General features: G+C 43.8%; 1 protein-coding gene across 5 annotated transcripts in view; it reads right to left on the bottom strand.

Moving 5' to 3' along the window:
- Window positions 1–10276: 10276 nt before the first annotated feature.
- Window positions 10277–21401, bottom strand: part of MAST4 (microtubule associated serine/threonine kinase family member 4) — a 646820-nt gene continuing 635695 nt past the window's right edge. For all 5 annotated transcript variants that reach the window (XM_049768741.1, XM_049768745.1, XM_049768746.1 and 2 more), the window contains 3 exons: window positions 20527–20663; window positions 17374–17555; window positions 10277–16714 (listed from right to left, as the gene is read on the bottom strand). In XM_049768741.1, coding sequence (XP_049624698.1) covers window positions 12873–16714; window positions 17374–17555; window positions 20527–20663 — 4161 coding nt within the window. In that variant the 3' untranslated portion in view covers window positions 10277–12872. The remainder of the gene's footprint in view (window positions 16715–17373; window positions 17556–20526; window positions 20664–21401) is intronic.

The following is a 21401-nucleotide window of genomic DNA, read 5'->3' as shown; positions in this document are numbered from 1 at the left end:
TCTCCCTCAGAAAATAAAAGAGAAAACAACAACTTTACAAGAGGTTGAGATAAAAATCTATGTCACCAAATTGACTTCATTAATCTCCTTCATCCTTAGATGTCTGAGACCTCTGCCAAGCTGTCAAAGTAAGAGTATTACCATGGACCAAAGTGATAGTACAGCAGATAGGATACTTACCTTGCATGTAGTCAAACCAAATTCTACCCTAGAATCCCATATATCTCCACAGACCTCTAGGAGTGATCCCTGAGCATAGAATGAAGAATAAACCCTGACCACTGCTGTGTGGCACAAAAACCAACAACAAAAAAAGTAGTTACTATTTTAAAATTGACCTCAGTGTCCTTTAAGGTAGTTCATCTATAGGGCTTAAGTTTTTTTCTCCTTTAACCACCTATCACCTATCCCTAAAAACCAAAATGATATGTCTCCCCATCTCCCATGTTTTGCTTTTCCATGAGTTACTCACTCATGACTCACCATTGGACTGTGATCCAAAGGCACATCTCACTGGGATGTCTGTGCCTTGGAATCCTCATTCCCACAAGGAACTCTGAGATAAATGGTGGTGTGGCTTTCAGGCTAGTTATAAAAATTCCTGCTTTCTCGGAGAGAAATGAAGACAGCACAGCACAAGAGGAAGTTGTCATACACACAGACTCTGGACCAGGAACATATACCACTGGCTTCCTGAGAGGAGTTTCTGCTGAGGCTGTGGTCACAGTAAAGGTGGAGCCTGGTGACAGGCAGGGAGAGGCCACTGAATTCAAATGGAGAGAAAGGACAGGGAAGCCATTTATATGAGGGTTTAGCCTTAAGGCCACACCTAATGCCCATGAAGGACTCCAGTTGAAGTCTATGTTGTCAGACAAGAGTACAGATAACTCCTCAGTGCAGAGGTTGCTTTTGAATATGATGACTAAATTCTAGCACTCATCATATGCTAGTGATGATAATGTAGACATTTGATAGCCTTTCAAAGACAGATGAATTTTAACATCCAATACGAATTTATTAGTCTTCCTGAGGGCATAGTAGAGAGGTATAAAACAGTGGAGACTTCAGGACAACTGCCATTTACCCCTCTGCCTCAAAAAAAGGGGGGGGGCAGAAAATACAGGATGAAACATAGAGAAGAGGATACACAAAATGTCACTAAAATGTTTTATAATCTTTGGGGAATTTTTGTTTTTTTATTTCTGGTAGGATACTGAATGGAAAGACTAGTTACTCCAGATGGTCTTAGTTAAGGATAAAGCAGGGTAAAGAAGTATTTAATCAAACCATAAAGTTTTACCATACAACATAGTTAAAATAAAATATTTCAAAGCACTGTTTTTTTTAAATATAATAACTATTATAATAAAACAGTTCACAGTAGTCAGACTTTGAGTAAAAGCTAAAACCTATATTTGAAATAAAAGTTAAAGGAATTGGAACTGGTGTGGTGGCACAAGGGGTAAGGCATCTGCCTTGCCCATGCTAGCCTAGGAGGGACTGCGGTTCGATCCCCCCCACCCCCGTGTCCCATATGGTCCCCCAAGCCAGGAGTTATTTCTGAGCACATAGCCAGAAAAACCCCTGAGCATCACCGGGTGTGGCCTCGCCCCCTCTATCCCCCCCAAAAAAGCTAAAGGAATTATCCTGCTTTTAAGAGTCTGTTGGAGCTGGAAAAACAATATAGGAAGTAAGGCACTGGCCCTGCTTTTGGGCAACATCATTTCAATTCCATCCCTGTAACCAACCATATGTGTTCCTGAGCCCTTCTAAGAGAGAGCCAAGAGTAAACACATTCCAGGACGGCCACAAAACTATTTTGTGATGATTATGTTATATCAGAACAAATTCTGATGTCCTTGTTTAACTTAATATTTTTATTTGTTTTGATAGTTTTTTTAAACAATGAACCCAAATAGGATTCCTCTTCACTGTTGATATTTTTGGTGTTCATTTTACTTTAATAACCAAGAAGATGGGTCTCTCTTACTTTCTCTGTTCCCACCCTGAGGACTTTGGATTGGGGCAGGGGGTGTTCTCAGCTAACTCCTAGTCCACAGATGACAACCTATTGGCCTGAGATTAATCATCTTAGTTGTACTTTGTAGTGACCATTCCTTTCCTTTTCCTGAAACAGAGAGAAGCATTGAAAATCTTCTGTAAGCTTCCTTTCCTCTGACCCCCTGCATCAACTCAACTTACTTGCAAAGCTCACAGCATTCTCTTTCCCATGTGCAAGAAGAACAAGGACTCAATTTCTGTGTGTCCTGCCAGGGGAGGCCTTGCCAGGTCACAGCCCTCTTAAGAAGATAGAATTTTGTCCCCAGTGCTGCCTTACACAGCACACCCATCTGCCAGCATTTGCAGAGACAAGCAGAAGCTTTAGTGGGGGGAAGCACTTTTCTGGGTCTCTGAAGGAGGATGGGAGAAGCAGCCATCCATGAGCAGAAGCTTTAGTGGGGGGAAGCACTTTTCTGGGTCTCTGAAGGAGGATGGGAGAAGCAGCCATCCATGAATGATGCCAGAGGATCTGGTGGTGGCAGAAGTTTGAGGACACAAGGTCACCTTGATCCTTCTCTGAAGCTTTTTGACTGCAAGGTATTGCTCAGCATAGGAGTAGTTGCTCTCCCTGTTTTACCACCTCCCCAGCTCTCCCATGGGCTCTTTACTCTGCCTTGAGGCTGCTTCTTTATGCAGTCAGTGATTACTCTTTGAGTGGGACATACCCAGTGATGCTCAGGGTATGCTAGAGGGCCATAAATTGCCAGAGATCAAATCCAGATTGCCAGTCTGCAAAACATGTGCTCCAGCCCTTTGACCTCCCTGATATGACCCATTCTTACTTTTAAAAATCATACATTCTCTCTCTGACTTTCTAATGAGAATACTAATGATTCCTACTACTGGTAAAATCCAAATGGGTTTTTTTCTGTCCTGCAATCTTGCCTGTCTCTAGCCTGCACTCCCACCATAAAATAGTAAACTGGTCATGTGACTTTCCTTCCTGGCCTCCTTATACATAAATTTTACCATAATTCATTCGTTTTTAATTAATTCATTCCCATCATACTTGAGGGGATCTGATAATGGAGTGAAAATTTAGAGGACAGTCCTCACTCCTATACCCCAAGAAAGGCAGGACTTTTCAACCTCTGTCATCTCAGGAGGCAGTTCCTTCAAGCCTCAAGATCTGGGCCCTGATGGTTGACCTGATCCCAATTGTCCAAATGCACATACATATGATGCTCCACTGGCTTTCAGTATGTCTTGTTTCTTCATTGCTTCATCCCATTCTATAAACATGAGGTCTAGAAGCAAGAGTCATTGTTCAATGGGTCCTGATCCATGCTCAGAACATGTTGGAATCATAAATATTCCATCTAATTTGTTTAATAATTTGTGGCATTTGGCCTGGTGTCTAAACCCTGGGGTTTTACTATCTCCTAATTCTTCCTCCACCTATCTTTAGACTTAGTTTCCACCTTTGCTGCTGCTTCTTGAACCATCACACATTTATCACTAAATGTTCTAGCACCATTCCCCAGTTAGTAGGATTTTGCTGGCCTTATATTGGCTCTTGAATTTCAGCAATATGATTTCCTGGTAAATTCTTCATATTTTTAAAACAATAAATTCATTTTTAGGAATGACAATTCATTAGGATATGATATCTACTTCAAAAGAGGTACATTCATTCTCAGAAACCAAACAGAGACAACCCACTAAGTTCCCTTTATACTTTTAGCCAGACAAGAAATAGTAATCATTGTAATCTCCCACCAATTAGCTATATTGTACTCCGTAACATTTACCATGCAATTTGGCAAACCAAAACATTCTATAGACAATCACAGATGCAGTTTCTATCACACCAAAGACACCAGGATCCCAAGCTTTTGCAAAAGGGAGAGTATATGTCTTGTTTTCATTTATCAGGCATGTGTCATGCAAGGTAAACTCTTCCCCATAATTGCATGCTGATGTAAGGCTTTGTGACAGCTCTACTGTTTGAAGAAACTGTAAATTCACCTTACAAAGTCAGAAAGGGAGCTCTTTGATGGCGGCTATCAATTTTATTGCTCTATCCTGGTTACGAGGATAGAATCTATAGACATGGTGTGTTTATTGGTTTTATGTATTGCATGTTGTTGCTGTTCTGACAAGCTTCTCCTATAGAAATGTATCATTATTGCATGTTGTAGCTCAGTGAGCTGACCCTGAATTTCAAAGAGAACTGAAGCAAATAGGATTGAGGTCCATAAAAAGCTGACCGCCTTCCATCACAGAGGACTCAGCGTGAGCTGTAACTCCTACAATCTAGGAGCAAATTATACCTTCTGTAGGTACCAGCAGACAGCATCAAGAGCTAAGTATGGAATAGAGATCAACACAGGCATTCCTTGTAAAATTTCATGACAGGGATCTGTTCTAGTATTCCACTTTGTTCAATCCCCCAATTAGTGTCTTTTGCAATTTTGAAGTTTTTTTTAAAATGTGAAATAAATGGCTTTTGAAAGGTTTCCATAAGTGAATTAGGGATGCAGGAGAATTAATTTTTTTTTCTGTCTGCCCAAAGTGCTGAAGCTAAAATTAACTTGTATTGCATCAGGAGAATTGGTTAATTCTAAGCAAGTCACAACTGGAGGTCCTGGGTGTTGCAACAGATTCGGCCACTGGATAAACTGGTAGAATGTCTAATGTGGGGAGGGGACCATTTGGAGGCTGCAAAGGAATGGACCACAACAGTTTGGTTCCCAGAACCCCAAGACACTGGTTTATTTTCAGAACCATTCAATTTCCATGCTCTATGCCTCTTTATTGTGTTTCATTCAGTCTGGGCTTGGTTCTGAACTATCCGCCAAATTATTTTATGTGCATCCTTGTCGTAGGCCTGGAGAGATAGTACAGAGGTTTTAGTGCCTGATCTACATGTAGCTGATTCTACTTTAATCACAGGCACCACATATGATCTCTAGAGCACTTCTAGGAGTGACTCCTAATTCTCACTTCAGTGACTCCTAGAGTCAGGATTAATTACTGCAAGGTGTAGCCCCCAAAGAAAAACAAACAAAATCCTGCCATAAATATAGTCCCATATTTTCTATATTTTATATACACAAGGAGACACATCTAGATATGATGAATCAAGTAAACTAAATATCTGTTCTACAAGGAAACTTTTCCTAACAAATTAAGAAAGGCAGGACTAAGGAGCTTCAAGGCGAAGGGTGAGGTACTTGGTAACTGATGTATTAGTCTCTTTGGTCTCCAGTCCAGGCCACAGGCCTGTGTCTAAGCCCTTCTCTCTTTTTATTAAATCTATTTTTATTTTATTTTAAATCATTTACTCAGTACTATGAGCCCTGAAACAGAAAAAGAATCTAGATATTATTTTTCTTTTTTTCCCCCTTTTTTGGGTCACATATGGCAGCACTCAGAGATTATCCCTGGCTCTATGCTCAGAAATTGCTCCTGGAAGTCTCGGGGGACCATATTGGATGCCAGGATTTAAACCACTGTCCTTCTGCATGCTTTGCAAACACCCTACCTCCATGCTATCTCTCCGGCCCCAAACCTAGATATTTTTATAAATTATTATTGCTTCTAAAAAATAAAGCAGTACCCTTAACAGAACATCTGCCAGTCATTCTTCTCCTCCAAGGCTAATTGTCACATGTTTGACTGTTCAAGACATGATTTGAGATACTGCAAAGTAAGCATAGGCCAAGGTGAACACATTATCCATTCAGCTACTCCTTCACCTTTATGCATTCATTGGCTCATGAATGTATAACAGAATTGTAATTTCTCTTTTTCCTCTTTCTGTTGCCCTTGGAAACAGCCTGAATATCCAACAATAAATATATGGTCAAATTAGGGATGATATGATTAAGTGGGGAGACATTCTCAGTTATAACAATGTTATACACATTAGCAATAGGAGATCTAATGGCAATTAGAGAAACACAAGTTCAATGAGATAAATTGCATACATATTAGGCTAGAAAAAAGAAGACTGATCAATATCATAGATAGGATGTGAAATCATAGGAATTTCAGGCTCTAGTTATGGAGGAGTAAATTACTAAGATAGTAAATAACTATCTTAGGGGCATGTGGGAATAGTTAATGGAATTAAATATAAGATTCACAAATTCTTTCTAATTGTGTATTCTAAGAAATGTTTGCATTTCCACAAAAATATTAACCACAAAGTTATTTATATGGGGTGAATATTAAGTAAAATATGAAAGGCACCCATATAAGGTATTATACAGACATTGGAAATAATGGACCGAATAGAGCTATAATAATGTTATAAACTCTAAAACACATAAGGGTTAATGGAGAAAAAAGATTTGATATTGTGACCATTATGTACAAATAATACACACAAAACAAAATCTTGTGAGTACACACACTCAAACCCACAAACTTAGTAACCCCTGACACAAGGGAGAGAATAAGAGGGTTTTTTGGAGATAAATGATGCCAAGAACTAAAAAGCAGAATTTTCTCAATCTTCACTGCCAACACATGAGAAAATAGCATAGTGCATCTGATAATAAGATGCCAGGATGCCCTTGCAAGTGATATCAAATAAATACATATTTTAGGTGATGGGGAGCTAATACAGTGGGTAACATGCTTGCCTTGCATACAATCGACTAGATTCCATCCTTAGTAATCCAGATGTTTCCCTGAGCCCTGCCAGGAGTGCAGACACAGGATTAGCACTGTTGGTTGCACCTTGCCCAAATATGTATATTCTGAGACACTGAAATATAGTTTCAATTTAATAGTAAGCACAAAAGCAGGCTTTAAAACAACATATGTGCTATTAATTCACTTTTGGAAAAATTAAAAATAGAAATCACAGAATGGCAGAGTGGTTGATGGGACTGCAGTGATTTAAATTATTTTCACTTTGTCCTGTGTATTTCTAATTTGTATTCAATGACCAAATAGTGGGAATTAAAAAAGCAGAGATAGCATGGAGGTAAAGCGTTTGCCTTTCATGCAGAAGGTCAGTGGTTCGAATTCCAGTGTCCCATATGGTCCCCAGAGCCTGCCAGGAGCTATTTCTGAGCATAGCGCCAAGAGTAACCCCTGAGCACTGCCAGGTGTGACCCAAAAAAACACCAGAAAAAAAAAAAAAGAAAAAAGTAGAGCCACATTCAAAGGAGCTGGGGGACACTCCAGGCACACTGTAGGGAACATCCACTGATGGTGTTGAGAGGACCAACCATGCGGGGCTAGGTCTCCTGCTTGCAAAAAATCAACTCCATTCCTTTGATTCATTTTCCTGGCCTAAGAAAAGTGAGGATTTATTATTTGTTTTGTAAAAGAAAATAACTTTAAATGAAAGAAATTAGGATGATGCTAGGACAGAGAAAATATGTGTTCAAGAGAGAACACAGGCTTGAGCAAGCAAGCAAGCCAAGAGGTATGGAGAAATGTGTTCAGGAAAGAACATAGGTGTTAAAGAACCAGAATAGGATGCTTCAAAGGAACTTCAGATTTCACAAAAGTACAAGTAGAATAAATGTTATTGATTATGAGAATTGACATACATATAGAGAAATTAAAAGTGAAATTTTCTAAGGTTTTGTTTTTTAAAGGCAAATAGTCAAGTTCAAGCTTTCGAAGGTCCACTCTTGTTTTCTTCAGACACAGAGTCACAGTTTATCCAATGGTACTCCTCTTGAATGAGCTCTTGGAGCTGGTGTTTCTCCAAAGGGTCGCACTGAACTGAGGTGTAGTATGACCTTCCATGAAAATAACCTCTACTCCCCACAACAGTAGACCTACCTCCAGTGCAGAAAAGTCACTATAGCATAGCACTGAGACACAAGTATGTGTATTTGAAAGATGTTCAGACAGTGCTGCATAAAGACAGATGATTCCAATCTGAAAATGAAAACTTGATAGCTGCAACATGTTTGTTTCAAACCTCACAAACAGCTTCATTCTTTTTTTTTGGGGGGGGGGGGGAGCACACTCAGTGAAGCTCAGCAATTACTCCTGGCTATGTGCCAAGAAATAGCTCCTGGCTTGGGGAACCTTATGGGGTGTCAGGGATCGAATCCAGGTCCATCCTGGATCGCCTGCATGTGCAAGGCAAACGCCTTCCCACTGTGCTATCGCTATGGCCCCACATCTTCATTCTTTACCTCAATTGCTGACAGCCATCTCTGGGCAAGCTTAGGGAAAAAGCTGATGGACATTTGTTTTAAGACCTAGCTTTACAATACTTTAGGCATTTTAGGAAGTGGTGTGGGAGCAACAACCATATATATCAAATCTTTACCCTCTATGGATCAGATTTAGCTGGTAAGACATAGTGCACAGGAAATATCCTCCTTAAAAGCACTTTTTTTTATTTACTGTGTTTGAGATTTGGGATTGCCAGTCCCACAGTTAACCTGCAACTTTATAATATAATTTACTTTGAAATCTAGAAAGCATTGAGATGCAGCTCTGTGTTCTCTACAGGCACTGATGCTAATGACTCCAATGAGAGAGTCCAAACATAACAGAGAGGGTGAGGGCTACAGAAAGTTGTTTGATGGTAAGTGATTGAGGATGGGTTATCCAGACTGGCTGCAATTCTACCAATCATGAGTAATTCACTTAACTTTTCTGTCTGAGCTCCAGTTTCTGAATTTATATGAAGAGGCAGCACATGGGTCAAAGGGCATAGAGATTACATGAGATAATGCCCATAAATCATATATTGTGGCTCTGAGCTCCCTGTAAACATGCCACAGGAACAGCCACTAACATTTCCTTTTATTTTCTACTCATCTCAGGAAATTTGTATTTACAATGCCTCTGTACCTAGTCTTAGAATAGAAACACAAAAGGCAGAAAGACATGGGGATCTTTGTTGATTAAGAGAGACCATGATAAAAAAATAAAGAAGTTGACAATGAAGCAGTGAGTGGGGATGGAATTTTGTGGAAAATAGGTGGAGCTTGATTACTCAGCTGTGAAGGGAGAAAGGAGCAGGGAGGGAGAAGTCAGGGATCTGTCTTAAAGGGGAGCTAAGGAATAAAGTGCAATATATGATAGCACAGGATTCAGAATGAAATGGGATGCACTTTTAAACAATGACTTTGAAGTGTCTTGTTAGGTTACACCTCATTTTACCTAAAACAAAGATCATCCCTAATTCCTTTGTATGTTTGTTTACAACTTGGATTTACCCCAAAACAAAGATTGTTTTACTTGTAATCCTGGGTGGGACTGGCTCAGGATAGCCTGAGCTATCTGTCCTTGCTGCCCCACCCAGGGGTGTTCTCAGTACTCAATAAAAACAGCAGTAGCAGGCAGCTTGCTCTCTACACAAGGTAGAAGACTCCCAGGCTACACGTGTTTCACCCTCAGCCTGATTTGGATGATATCATGTGTGATCTTGATTCAGACTCATTCACCTGGAGTTGAAGATATGGCGCGTGGGGTGATTTTACAGTGTCTGAAAGAAAGCCCAATGAATATACTCAGAGAGAGCAGAGAGAAAGACCACTAACCAGAATGAATCCCGGAAAACACCATTTGAAGGGATAGAGGAGGACATGATTTGGAAAGAGACAATCAGGTAAGAGACGGCTGAAGAGACTGGAGTGTCAGAGCAAGCTGGGATTTGAAGATAGTTTAAATGTGAAATATCTTAAAAGGGAAGATGTGGACTCATGTAGTTGTCATAATGACCTTTTGGGGGCAGTGAGCAAGGCAAAGGATGAGGTATTTCAAGAGTAAATCTTCACTGAGAAAAAATGTTGTCCAAAGGGTTTTTCTGAAAGGAAGGGCACAGAAGAGGAGGAATAGTAGGAGGTCATAATAAGTGATGGTGCAAAGTGTGGGGTTACCTGGAGGTGATGTCATGAATGAGACACTTCTTTTGCTCAGAAGATAAGAGAAGATGATGAGCTGTGGAAGCAGCCGAGAAGAGGAACGAGGGGCCAGAGTGATACATCAGGTAGGGTGCTTGCCCTGCATGGGTAACCTAGATTCCATCCATGGCACCAAATGGGGGTCCCTGTGCCCTGACAGGAGTGATACCTGAGCACAGAGCCAGAACAGCCTGGAGTACAGGCAGGTATAGTTAAAAAACAGATACAGGAAGCAGTTACAGGAAGGCAATTCTGAAGAATGCACATTTTTCCTCTAGGTTTAAAATAATCTTCAAAATTCACCTTTTCCTTGACATAAAGTATATTTAGTCACATATTACAAGTGTCTAAATGTGTGTATGGGAAAAATTTATTAGCCATTATCTTTTCATGCTAAATTTTATTTCAATGTTATGCGACTGCATAAGTATAAATATTTGTTCAATATACAACAATTATGACATCCATTGGGTATTTCTTAGAGAAAATAAGACTGCAAACACTTTATTGCACAGATCCTAACAAACTTTTAAGCTGGTAAGTCTACAGCTGGGAGTACTACTAAGGAGCACATTTTACAATCACAGGAGACCGACCAAAGAGAACACAGGAGAATTTCTACCAGCTGACTGGAGAGGTTTACAACAACAAACAGGTTTTACATGAATGCAATCTTAGGTACTCTTTACTCATCCAGAATGCAAAACATATTTGGCGAAAAAAAAAAAAGATAATACACTGTACAAAATATACATAAAAATATCATCTGTAAACAAGCAGCTAGTTGTGCTTTAAAGAAAAAATGGACAGTTAAAAAGCAAAGGCTGTAAACCATGAACTACCTCCAAACACCTGTTTTGATGTCTGTACAGATGGGTTGGGTTATGACAACCATCTAACACAGAGAGAAATATAATTGTTCAAACTACTTTTGAAATGCACTTTATGTAAAATATTTTTTTTCTTCTACTATTTCACAACACAGTGATGGAGGATGGCTAAAACTACATGGGGAAAATGTTGGGGGACAAAAAGGAGACTTGATTTTTATTTTTTTGCTACTGCCAACTCATTTTACAATAAAGGACAACCAAGCATTTGGTTAAGTTATGCCTTTGTTCCTGGAGCTGCGTTTACAGCCACACTAAATGATTTACAATCCACAGGGCTCTAAGATGATGCTGTGCTTGGTGAATAATTTTATCGCCTGAAACACTAAGTCACCCCGAAGGGGTCTGGGTGTGAGATTAGTATTTATTGGTAATTTTTTCCTCTACAAAATGAAACAAAAAAATTCTTCTATAGATCCCAAGCATGGTATAAATACTTATCTGTGCGCATTTTCTCTTAGTGCCTTACTACTTATGTCAGTGAGTGCCATCTTATAGTACAAAACAAGTTACCAGGAAAACTGCAACATAAAAACAAAGAACCCCCCCAGCACTAAAATGATTTGACAAAATCTACATATTTCATGGTATACAAAATTTAAATAAGGCTTTAGCAAAAGTAAAAAGGACAGCCACATTCAAGCACCAAATAGCTCCAACAAGTCTTTTTTTTTTTGTTACAAAAATGCTGCTCTTTATTAATACAGTAAATTTTTGCATACAAATAAAGAGATCATGTTATGAAAAGTATGGAGCTACTCAATGCATCAGAAATGAATGTGAAACCCAGGAACTTGCTAAAAAACAGCAAGCTTCATCTACAACATAAGGCCCCAGCTATGTATTAAAATGTATCTGATGTCCTGATTATTCCTAAATATATATGCTATGATGCCAAAATCTATGCCCTATCCTTTCCTCAAAAAAAAAAAAAAAGAGAGAGAGAGAAAAGAAAGAGAGACCTTAAAACCTCTTCCAATGCGTAATGCTCATCCTCAACCTAAGTACTAGCAGATTTGCGTGTGACCAGCAATTTTTGCGTTTTTGTTAAGAAGTAGTGCTGGTACAGGACTTTACCAGGAAATGTGTGCTTCTTGGACTAGTGACTCATAGCATCAAGACTATGAGTGTAAGAGCAGAAACAAGGAAAAAGGAAAGAACAGAAATAAAGTGGACTTGTGTTGGGAGCCTGCTCCCAGCTCAACCCAGTGTGATGACCGACAAACACCCCACAGACAAGGACAACTGGCTTAACAGACAGTTGAAACCCAGGATCAAGATGTCCATTAGGATAACCAAGACATGAGTGGGGCCACTGTCTTCTGCTCTAGACCTTCCTACTGGAGGCAATCTCCTCATGCAGTGAGTTAGAAGAGCTCTTGTTTTTGATCTGAAAATATAGGTAGCCAGACATGGTACTATCAAAATCTCTGGTCAAAAATACACATTTACAACATACTGTCTACTCTAGTTAGGGCTTTTGTTCACTTCTTAAATTTTAATTAGAAGGACTGAACTGATAAAAAATAGAGCCTTAAAACAGTCTCTGGAACCACAGACCAAAACATGTAGGTGGGCGTGTTTACACAGAAAGGTGGGTGCATCTCTACTTTAGCACCCCCCATTAACCTTCTTGCTTCATGACTATCTTAGGATAAGTGGTCAAGCAAAAAAAAAATCTTATTTAAAAAAACAAAACAAAAAAGAGAGAAAGAGAGAGATAGTAAACAATTCAATCAGCAGCAAGGTTTACACTCTACATCCCAAACCAAACACGTTGCTAGATATGTACAGAGGAAATCTTTCTCCTCAAGAACACTCAACTTGTAAAGGTATCTTGTGTTTTTGTGGGTCTTTTTCCCCCTCCTTTTTCCTTTTGTACAAACACTATCTGGTAGCAGTTTCACCGGTTACGATTGGGGTGGTATGGAAGGCCTTCTTCTCTTTTGCTCTGTATTCTCCTTCCCTCTCTCATCCTTCCCCCAGCCCCAGGCTTGGCCTGTGGACTTGCCCACACAGTGCTGGTTCTGACAGGTAGTGAAGACAGTTACACATTCAAGGGGGTGGCAGGGGAAAGCCTGCTGCATTATGAGGCCTTTTTATGAGGGCTGCTCCGCAAACTGTCTTTCCCTCGCCTCTGTCGCACCACAAAGTCCTTTTCAGAAGAAAGGGAGAAGGGACGTTCAGTGCTGGGCGTGTGTGCAGGGCCTGGCTTGGCTCCTTCTCGGCCTGTGTTCTGCTTCCTCAGCTGCAGTGACTGAGTTGGGGTTATGTCCTTCCCCTTGGTATCTCCTGGGCTGGCAGTGACTGACAAGGCCCTGTCCCGGTGGCCAGCTGCCCCTGAGAACACACCGGGGCCACATTGGGGTGGCTCCAGGGAGATGGAGCTCCAGAAGGATGGCAGAGAGTCACTCTTGGTCATCTGGGTCCTGCCTTCCACCCCAGGCAGACATTTCCTTGGTTCCCTGGGTCCGAGGACTGAGGACTCAGCCCGATGGGCCTTAGCAGATGCGGGGTCAGTGTTGGCTGCAGAGGCCTCCCCAGCACCGGCTCTGGCTTCGGCAAAGCTGGAGGAGCAGCTCAGAGATTTCTCGGGGAGGGCTGCAGATTTGAGGGAGCTCTGCCCGGTAGCTGAGGGTGACCGTTTCAGGCTGCCTGGCTTGGCAGCCTCAGTCAGGGGCTTCTGGGGCCCAACGCCTTTCCCTCTGGTCTCTGGGAAGACCTTGGGCCCAGCCATTGGTGGCCTCTCTACTCCGAGCAACCTGGTCTCTCCTTGTGTCTGGGGATGGTTGGCCTCCAGCCTACCACCATCGGCCATGACATAAAGTGCTTCTGTGCCTCTCTTCCCTTCAGATTTCCGGTCTGTGGTGACTGCAGTCTGGGGACTGGGGCTCCTGTCCATTTGTCTGCAGAGAGAGGTGCCATCTTTCACAGTGGATGGTTTGGGATGCTTTGGAGACAGGGTGTGCTTCTCACTGGCAACTGCGACTGCAGGGTCTGTGGACTCACTCCCTGTTGAGTGTCCTGGCTTTGGCAGCTGCTTCTCCAGTGCCTCCAAGGGGCGCCCACCCATTGTGGACTTCAGTTTGGTATCTAGGGTACCTGCCTCTGAAAGCTGTGCAAGGGGTGAGCCAATTCCTCCTTGGGAGGCAGCACCCATTGCTTTGTGGGAGACTGGGGTGGCAGGGAGGGCATCCTGAACCCCTTTACTGCTGTCCTTCACCTCTCGGCTTGGAGTGGTAGACACAGCACGGGATGGAGTACCAGGCTCTCTGCCCCCCATGGCCACAGCACCCAGCTTCTGGGAGAAGGCAGGCCTATCTGAGTGCTTTGACTTTGGGGGTCCTACATCAGGGCCAGGCCGAGGCTTGTGGCTACTGCTTGCACCGTGTATGGCCGTGGGTTTGGGAGTGTGAAGGAGGCCGGGGCCTGGCTCTGCAGTGCTGGGACTATTGCTCAGCTCCCGGCCAGGAGCAGAAAGACTCGGGGTACTGCAGGGAGGCCGTACGACCTGGCTGTGGGGTTCTTTGGTGATGGTGTGCGGGGGCTGAAAGCCACCACTGACCTGCTTTGGGAAAGGCTGCTCTTTCCTTTCAGGCTCCTTGGGGCTGTCTTTTGGCAAAGAGGGTCCCCCAATGAGTTTTTCACTCTTGCTGGCCCCAGATACTGGTGCCTGTAGAGAGTGACTGGCAGTGCTAGAGGCATCTAGTCTGGAGTCCAGGCCACTTCTTCCCTTGTCCAGCACATGCTCACCAGGGGCCCCTGCTGACTCCTCCCTGGCAAGTGGCCTCATCTCCTTGGGGTGTGCTTTTCCTCCAGGTCCACAGGTTTTCCCCATGGCCTGTCGCTCTGTGAGAGACTCCTGGGGGTGGGCCCTGCCCACTGAGATGTTGTTTCTGGAGCTGTCATTGGCTCGAGCAGTATCTGGAGAAGACAGGTCAGTAGAGACTTCTCGGTGGCCTACAGCTCTCAGAACAGGGCCCTCATTTCGGGGGGTGGACAGGCCCCCTTCGGAAGAGTCTCTTGGGCCACCCTTCTCTCTTGAGGGGACTCCTGTAGTGGAAAGTGAGCCCCTTGCTCTGGCCAGATCCCCAGCCATGTATTGATTTTGCGTTGGAAAGGAGCTAGCCTCTCGGCACGGGGCAGGACTTTCAGCAAGCAGAGCAGGGGTCCGGGCAGCCTGGGGTCCCCTCTTGTCTCTCCGTGATTCAGCCTCAGGAAGAGCCGCTGCTGAGGAGACTTGGAGGCTGCGGCTGGTGGGTGCAAACCGGGGCTCCAGCAGGACGGATTTAGTTACCCTAAAGTTGGATGGGGGAGGCTCCCTCTGGCTTGAGGCTTCGCCCTTCTTGCCCCCACTGCTGGGTAGGGCAGGGAACCCCAAGGGGTCAAGTTCACTGCCTGGGCAGGGGCTCAGGGTGGGCTCTGGGGAAGATAGCTCAGCCTTGCAGGTCTGGGGTCCAGATAGAAGAGCAATGTCCAGTGTGCCCTCAATGGGCTTCAGGCATGACATGGACCTTCCTTCCAGCTTGTACTCAGAGGGGCTTTTGCGGATGGGTGACTCAGGGGGGACCAAGCCTGGTTTCTCAGCCCCGCCATCTGCCCGGCCACTCAGGCTCTTTAGCGGAACAAAGGGGCCGGTGCTCACCTGGGCTCCATGGGCACTGGCTATGAAAGCTCGGCCTTCGGAGGCAGTCAGAGACTCCTGCTGGGCCCCAACGGGCCGGACAGAGCTCCCAGACAGGCCCTCGTGGGTGCCACAGGCCATCTTGGGCTTGAGTCCTGGACAGAGGCTGTCCTCTTTGTCTTCCAGAGACATCATCTTCCGCAGGTAGTCCAGGCTAGCCAGCCGGCTGTCGAGCTTCTCACAGCGGGGACACTCCTTGGCCTGAGAGCCCTTCTCGGAACTGTCCCCCACCTTCCTGGAAGAGGCCCTGTCAGTGGAGGGGCTTAGGCTGTCTGGGAGTGAGCCTGGTGTGGATGGTCGCTTGAGGTCTCCGGGGGCCTGGCTGTGCTCAGGGGGTACTGGCCTGTCTGAGGCTGCCCCCTCGCTGGCCCGTGCGCTGGCCTGCTTGTGTAGTGCATCCTTCAGCAGGCTACCCAGGGATGTGGCCTCCTGCAGCACTGGCTTGTTTTCAAAAGGGCTCGGCCTTTCTGGTGCCTTTGCATATACCTTCTCTCTGTCTTCCAGCCGGGAGGTCGAGAGGTTCTCTGAGTCACCACTGGTGCCGTGGGCCTTGGGATGCTGTATTTCGTGTTTGTCCAGGAGGCCCTCGGGTTTCTTGGTCACCACCTTGCCCTTCAGTTTTTCCCGGTCCAGGTCATCAACAGACTCCTGCCGGCCCAGCTTGCGGGCAGCAGGGCGCTTCAGGCAGCCCTGCTCCACAGGCCGTGCCCGGCTCAGTGAGGGCGCATCACATACATTCTCTTCCAGGCTCTGCACAGTGGCCTCTCGGGGGACCTGCTCCCTCGGCACCTCTTCCTGTGTGACCTCCAGGCTGTGCTTGCGGGAGCAAAGGTGCTTCTTGTCACCCCCATAGGCAGGCGAGAGCTTCTCCTCCGACTGTACACGCTTGAGCAAAGGTGAGCGAGGAGGCTCTGCGCTCTTAGGCCGCACAATGTGGCGCACGATGGTAGGTGGGGAGTGCATCTTGCTGGGGAAGGCTTGGGCTACCTTGCTTGTGCCCAGTGAGTGTCCCAGCAGGGGAGATGGAGACCGCTGCGGGGAAGTGGGCTGTGGGGTCGGAGAGGGTGTCCGGGCCAGCGGCGAAAGGGGGATGCTGCCAGCAGACTTGCGCCGTCCAGAGCGGTACCGCTGTCCACTGAGTTTGGGGGCCAGGCCATGTAGGGTGCTGGGCCGGATGTGTCCTGAGCCCGCTGGAGAATTGGGGGCACTGGAGCTTGGGGAGCTGCTCTGGGAGGAGTTAGTACCTAAGGAGAGAAAATAGAATGATAGAGTGAAATGAATATGGAGGGTCAGTTCCCTTTTCTGTCAAAAATTCAGCCCAAACTGCTTTAGATGAAGTTAGGCAAAAGTTAGAAAAGCATCTTAGAATCTAACTAATAGACAAATACATCTCAGATAGGCCTCTTCTATGCCAAACTTTAAGTCATTATACATTTATTATTTTTATTATTTTAGGGGTCATACCTAGTATTGCTTAGGGCTTATTCCTAGTTCTATACTCAGGGACATATATACTCTTTGTGGACATGGGGGACCATATGAGATGCTGGGGATTGAACCCAGGTCACCCTACCTGCCGTGCTATTATTGCTCTGGCTCCTGTACTATGTCTTAAATAAAATAGTTCCACTTAGGAAATATAGAGGGTAAAAAAAAGAGAAGAGAAAGACAAGGGAACCCTCTAAAGTAAAAGAAACTATATATCCTAATTTGGGATGCAGACGATTTAGAAAGGAAATCACATTTCATTATCATCATAACCTAGGACCTATCTCAAAGAAAACCTTGCATCCTCCCTCCCCAGACCCAGACTTCTCCAAGGGAACAGAAGCTGACCCCACTTGCTGACTCTGCTCTAACATCTCTCAACACTCCCTGTCCTTCCAGACCCTCACTAACTTACCGGATGGGAAGTCAGGTGTGGAGCGGTAGCTGGGCGTTGGAGACCGGGGAGACAGGCTGTGGGTGGGGGAGCCTGGGAGGCTCTCCCCTGAGGAAAGGGATCGGTTCAAGCAGGAGAAACTTCGGCTGGTGTGGAGTAAAGGAGAAGGCTGCTTGGTGAGTTTCTTGAAGAGGGACCTCCTCCTAGAGAAAAGAGTGAGACATGGTGAGACAGAATGTGGGCGATCAGCACACAAATGAGGACTGGAGAAGAGTTAGGGACCACATCTAGTGGTGCTCAAGTGCTACTACCAGCTCTGCTCAATCTTGGTGGTATCCGGGTGGTGGTGATGGTGGCGGTGGTGGTGAGATGGAACCCAGACTTCCAGCATGAAAAACCAGAGCTCTAGCCCAGAAAGCTATAGCTCTGGCCCCTAACATTCTATTTTAGTCAAGTACTGCCTCTCATTTGACAGGATCCTCCAGAGACCACCAAACATGGCCCAAAGCAGCAGAAAAAGAAGTAAAAGCTTTTTGTTACAACTTAAGTCGTTGATAGCATGCAAAGGAGATGTCTTATTCTTAGCACTTTAAAGGACTGGGGGAAAAATAATGACGTGGAAAGATATTAAATACCTTTGTGGATGTGTCAGGTTTATGAGGGTGTTTTCTGCCTGAAAGATCCTGAGTATTATCCCCCCAGATATATGGATACCACTTAATTAAGAGATAATGCAGGGGCCGGAGAGAGAGCATGGAGGTAAGGCGTTTGTCTTTCATGTTGGAGGTCATCGGTTTGAATCCCGGCGCCCCATATGGTCCCCCATGCCTGCCAGGAGCAATTTCTGAGCCTGGAGCCAGGAATAACCCCTGAGCACAGCCGGGTGTGACCCAAAAACCACACATACACAAAAAAAGAGATAATGCAAAGGAACTCTATGGAAGAAAAATTGGCATCTCAGACAGAGAATTCTAAAATGGTGATACACAGGGCAGAGGATCTATCTCCCGACACTGTCTGCTGTGCTGATTCTATCACAGGCTCTGCAATATTCCTAATGACAGTATAGGCTTTACATTTACATAGAAAACCTGAGAAAGGTGAACTGAAGATTAACCTATCAGCAGGGCAGCAGGCCCCAGCAACAGAAGCAAATGTGTATTGAGAGCTCAATGAGCACATCTTAAAGCAAAAGATGTAGCTGCAGATGGTTATAAGCACAGGTGACTACATTCTGCAATAGCTGAGAGCATGCACCATATTTACACCAATACTTGGACCCTTTAAAAAGAGCATATCCATAAAGTACAAGTAAAAACACACAATACAGCAGAAAATAAAAAGATCTGGGGCTAGAGTAATAGTATAGTGGGTAAGGTGCTTGCCTTACATGCAGCTGACACAGGTTCTATTTCCAGCATCCAATATGGTCTCTGAGACCTGTTAGTAGTGATTCCTGAGGATAGAGCCAGGAGTAACCGCTGAGTAACACTAGTTGCAGTCTCAAAGCAAAACAAAAATCTCTACATGTATTGATATTAATGAAACTGAAAATATACTTGGGTTGAAGCATCAAATAGTTGTGATTCTGTTGTTGTTTTGGTTTGGAAACCACATCTAAAACCAGCTGTGCTCAAGTCTTACTCCAGACTCAGCACTCACTAATCAACTTCTGGTGGGATTTAAAGAATAAAATGCTGGAAATTGACCCTGACTTGGCTGCATTCAAGACAATTCCCTTAGCTGCTGTACTATCTCTGTGGTCCCGCGAAGTCAAATAGCTTTATAAGCATATCATGACAAAGTAATAATTATACCATATTCTGCTTTCTGCCCATCTCTCAGAGAAACTCTACTTTCTCTGTCATTTCTTTTATCATTTACCTTCATATTGGTAAATATGCACTCATACTATTTGGAAGGTAGGCAATTTGGGCCGCACCTAGCCATGTGTTTAAGTATAGCTCATGTGGGCTTCTAATGCAGTTCACCATATTCAGTGCTTTGGATTGAACCTGAGTTTGTAAGTGTCCATGCTCCTTTACTATCTCTCTGGCCCCAAATTTTTAATTTTCAGTTCTGAGTGGTAAACTCTTATACAACACTTATACCTTCTCACCAAATAGACTTCTCATTTTCTATCCTTCCCAATAGAGCTGAACCAAAAATTTTGGTTAGAAAAAGACTACTGTTTTACTTTACATTATAAATACTGTTTACACCTGGGTCATGCAAAGAAATATAACATTTTTCTTTCTTTGGTGCCAGAGAGATAGCATAACAAGTAAGGTAGGCAGCCAACCTTGGGCTCAATCCTTGCATTCTATATGGTCCCCTGAGCCTACCAGGTGTGATTTCTGAGCGCAAAGCCAGGAGTAACCCCTGAGTGTTGCTGGGTGTGGCCCAGAAATCAAACCCAAAAAAGACAAAACAAAAATATAACATTTTTTCCTTCTTTGAGTCTTTTAGAGTCAGTAAGCATTCCTTTTTCATTGGATGATTTATTTATTTCACACTTCTATCAAAATCTCCTTTGAATAGTATCAGAATCTAAGTGGGTTCAGGAGGGCTGCTCAGACCTCAAACAGGGAGCTCCTCAGGTAACTGCCTGGCAAGTAATGAAGGACCCACATGGTAAGAAAGACAGAGGCATCCTGCCAGCATCTAAAAGAGAGTGAAAACTCCTAAAGCTTCCTAGGCTGCAGAACACAAATATTCAAACAAGATTTTTAGTCGTTAAATCAAAGCCATTTTATTTTTTGGCTTATTAGGAGTCTTTAAAAAACACAATACTGAAGATTATTTAAATGTAAAATACCAACTGTCTGTGTTTAGGTGATGTAAAGGACATTAAGGAATGGAGATCGTCCCTTAAGTGTTCCCTCAGGGTCTGGCTCCTCAAATGCTGCTCAACTGCAATGGAGTCAAGAAGCTTAAAATTGTGAGTTTCTTTCAGGGCACACCTGGGGAAATGGCAGCTAAATCTGACAATGATGCAATATTTTTTAGTTATGAAATATAATGGTAGTTTGGATAGGAACTTAATATATAAATGTGTGCCCCATTGCCTAGAATCCTTGGAGAAATGGATCTTTTCATGAGCAAGCATTGCCATCACTGGAGGAATAAATTTCTTCCAACATGGTATGTACCAAGAATTCTGCTTTCATTCACCTTTCCAGACTTTCTTTTTTCTTTGATTTCTTGCTCCGCCTCACCATCCGGCTCTTATAGCTGTTTCTTCTGGCTGGTCCCGTTTTGATGGATGTGTTTTCAAATGGGGTGGTAGTGATGGACACCTTGTTTCCACTCTGATAGAATTAAAGAGAAAGCAAGTGGTGTTAAATGGAACTATCAGCATAAAACAAGATCAGAATAGAAATGAGAGTGTATGAGATAAAGATGCAAAGGGCCATGAATACCAAAGGCTTTTATTTAATTAAGCATTTTTAAAATTGAATCACCATGATATTCACAGTTGCTAATGATTGAGTTTCAGTCATACCATATCCAATACTCATCCTTCACTAATGGCATATTTCCCGCCACCTCTATCCCCAGTTTCCTTCCCTCTTTTCCTCCCTCCCATCTTTCTTCATCCTCTAACAGACATTTCTTTCTCTTTTTTTCTCTCTATTGCTCTCTTGTCCTTTATACAAAATGATTTTTAATAATATTTTTTTATTTATTACAAAATAATTTTTTTAACCTACAATCCAGCAGGATTCCAGGCAGAACAGAATTATGTGAAGGCAAAGGTAGATGGGATCAGCATGGGATCTGGGCTCAAATCCACTGAAAAGCCATGCTTCTCCCTCCACTCAACTTCTCTTTTTATTTATTTTTGTTTTTTGGGCCACACCCGGTAACACTTAGGGGTTACTCCTGGCTATGCACTCAGAAATTGCTCCTAGCTTGAGGGACCATATGGGACACCAGGGGATTGAACAGTGGTTCATCTTAGGTTAATGCATGCAAGGCAGACACCCTACCACTTATGCTACTGCTCCAGCCCCACTCTCCACTCAACTTCTGGATTGTGGCCATGG

This window comes from Suncus etruscus, chromosome 2, assembly GCF_024139225.1.
Source record: "Suncus etruscus isolate mSunEtr1 chromosome 2, mSunEtr1.pri.cur, whole genome shotgun sequence".
Classification (NCBI taxonomy): Eukaryota; Metazoa; Chordata; class Mammalia; order Eulipotyphla; family Soricidae; genus Suncus; species Suncus etruscus.
The sequence above is the reverse complement of the archived record's forward strand: the minus strand, read 5'-3'. Positions and strand labels throughout refer to the sequence as shown.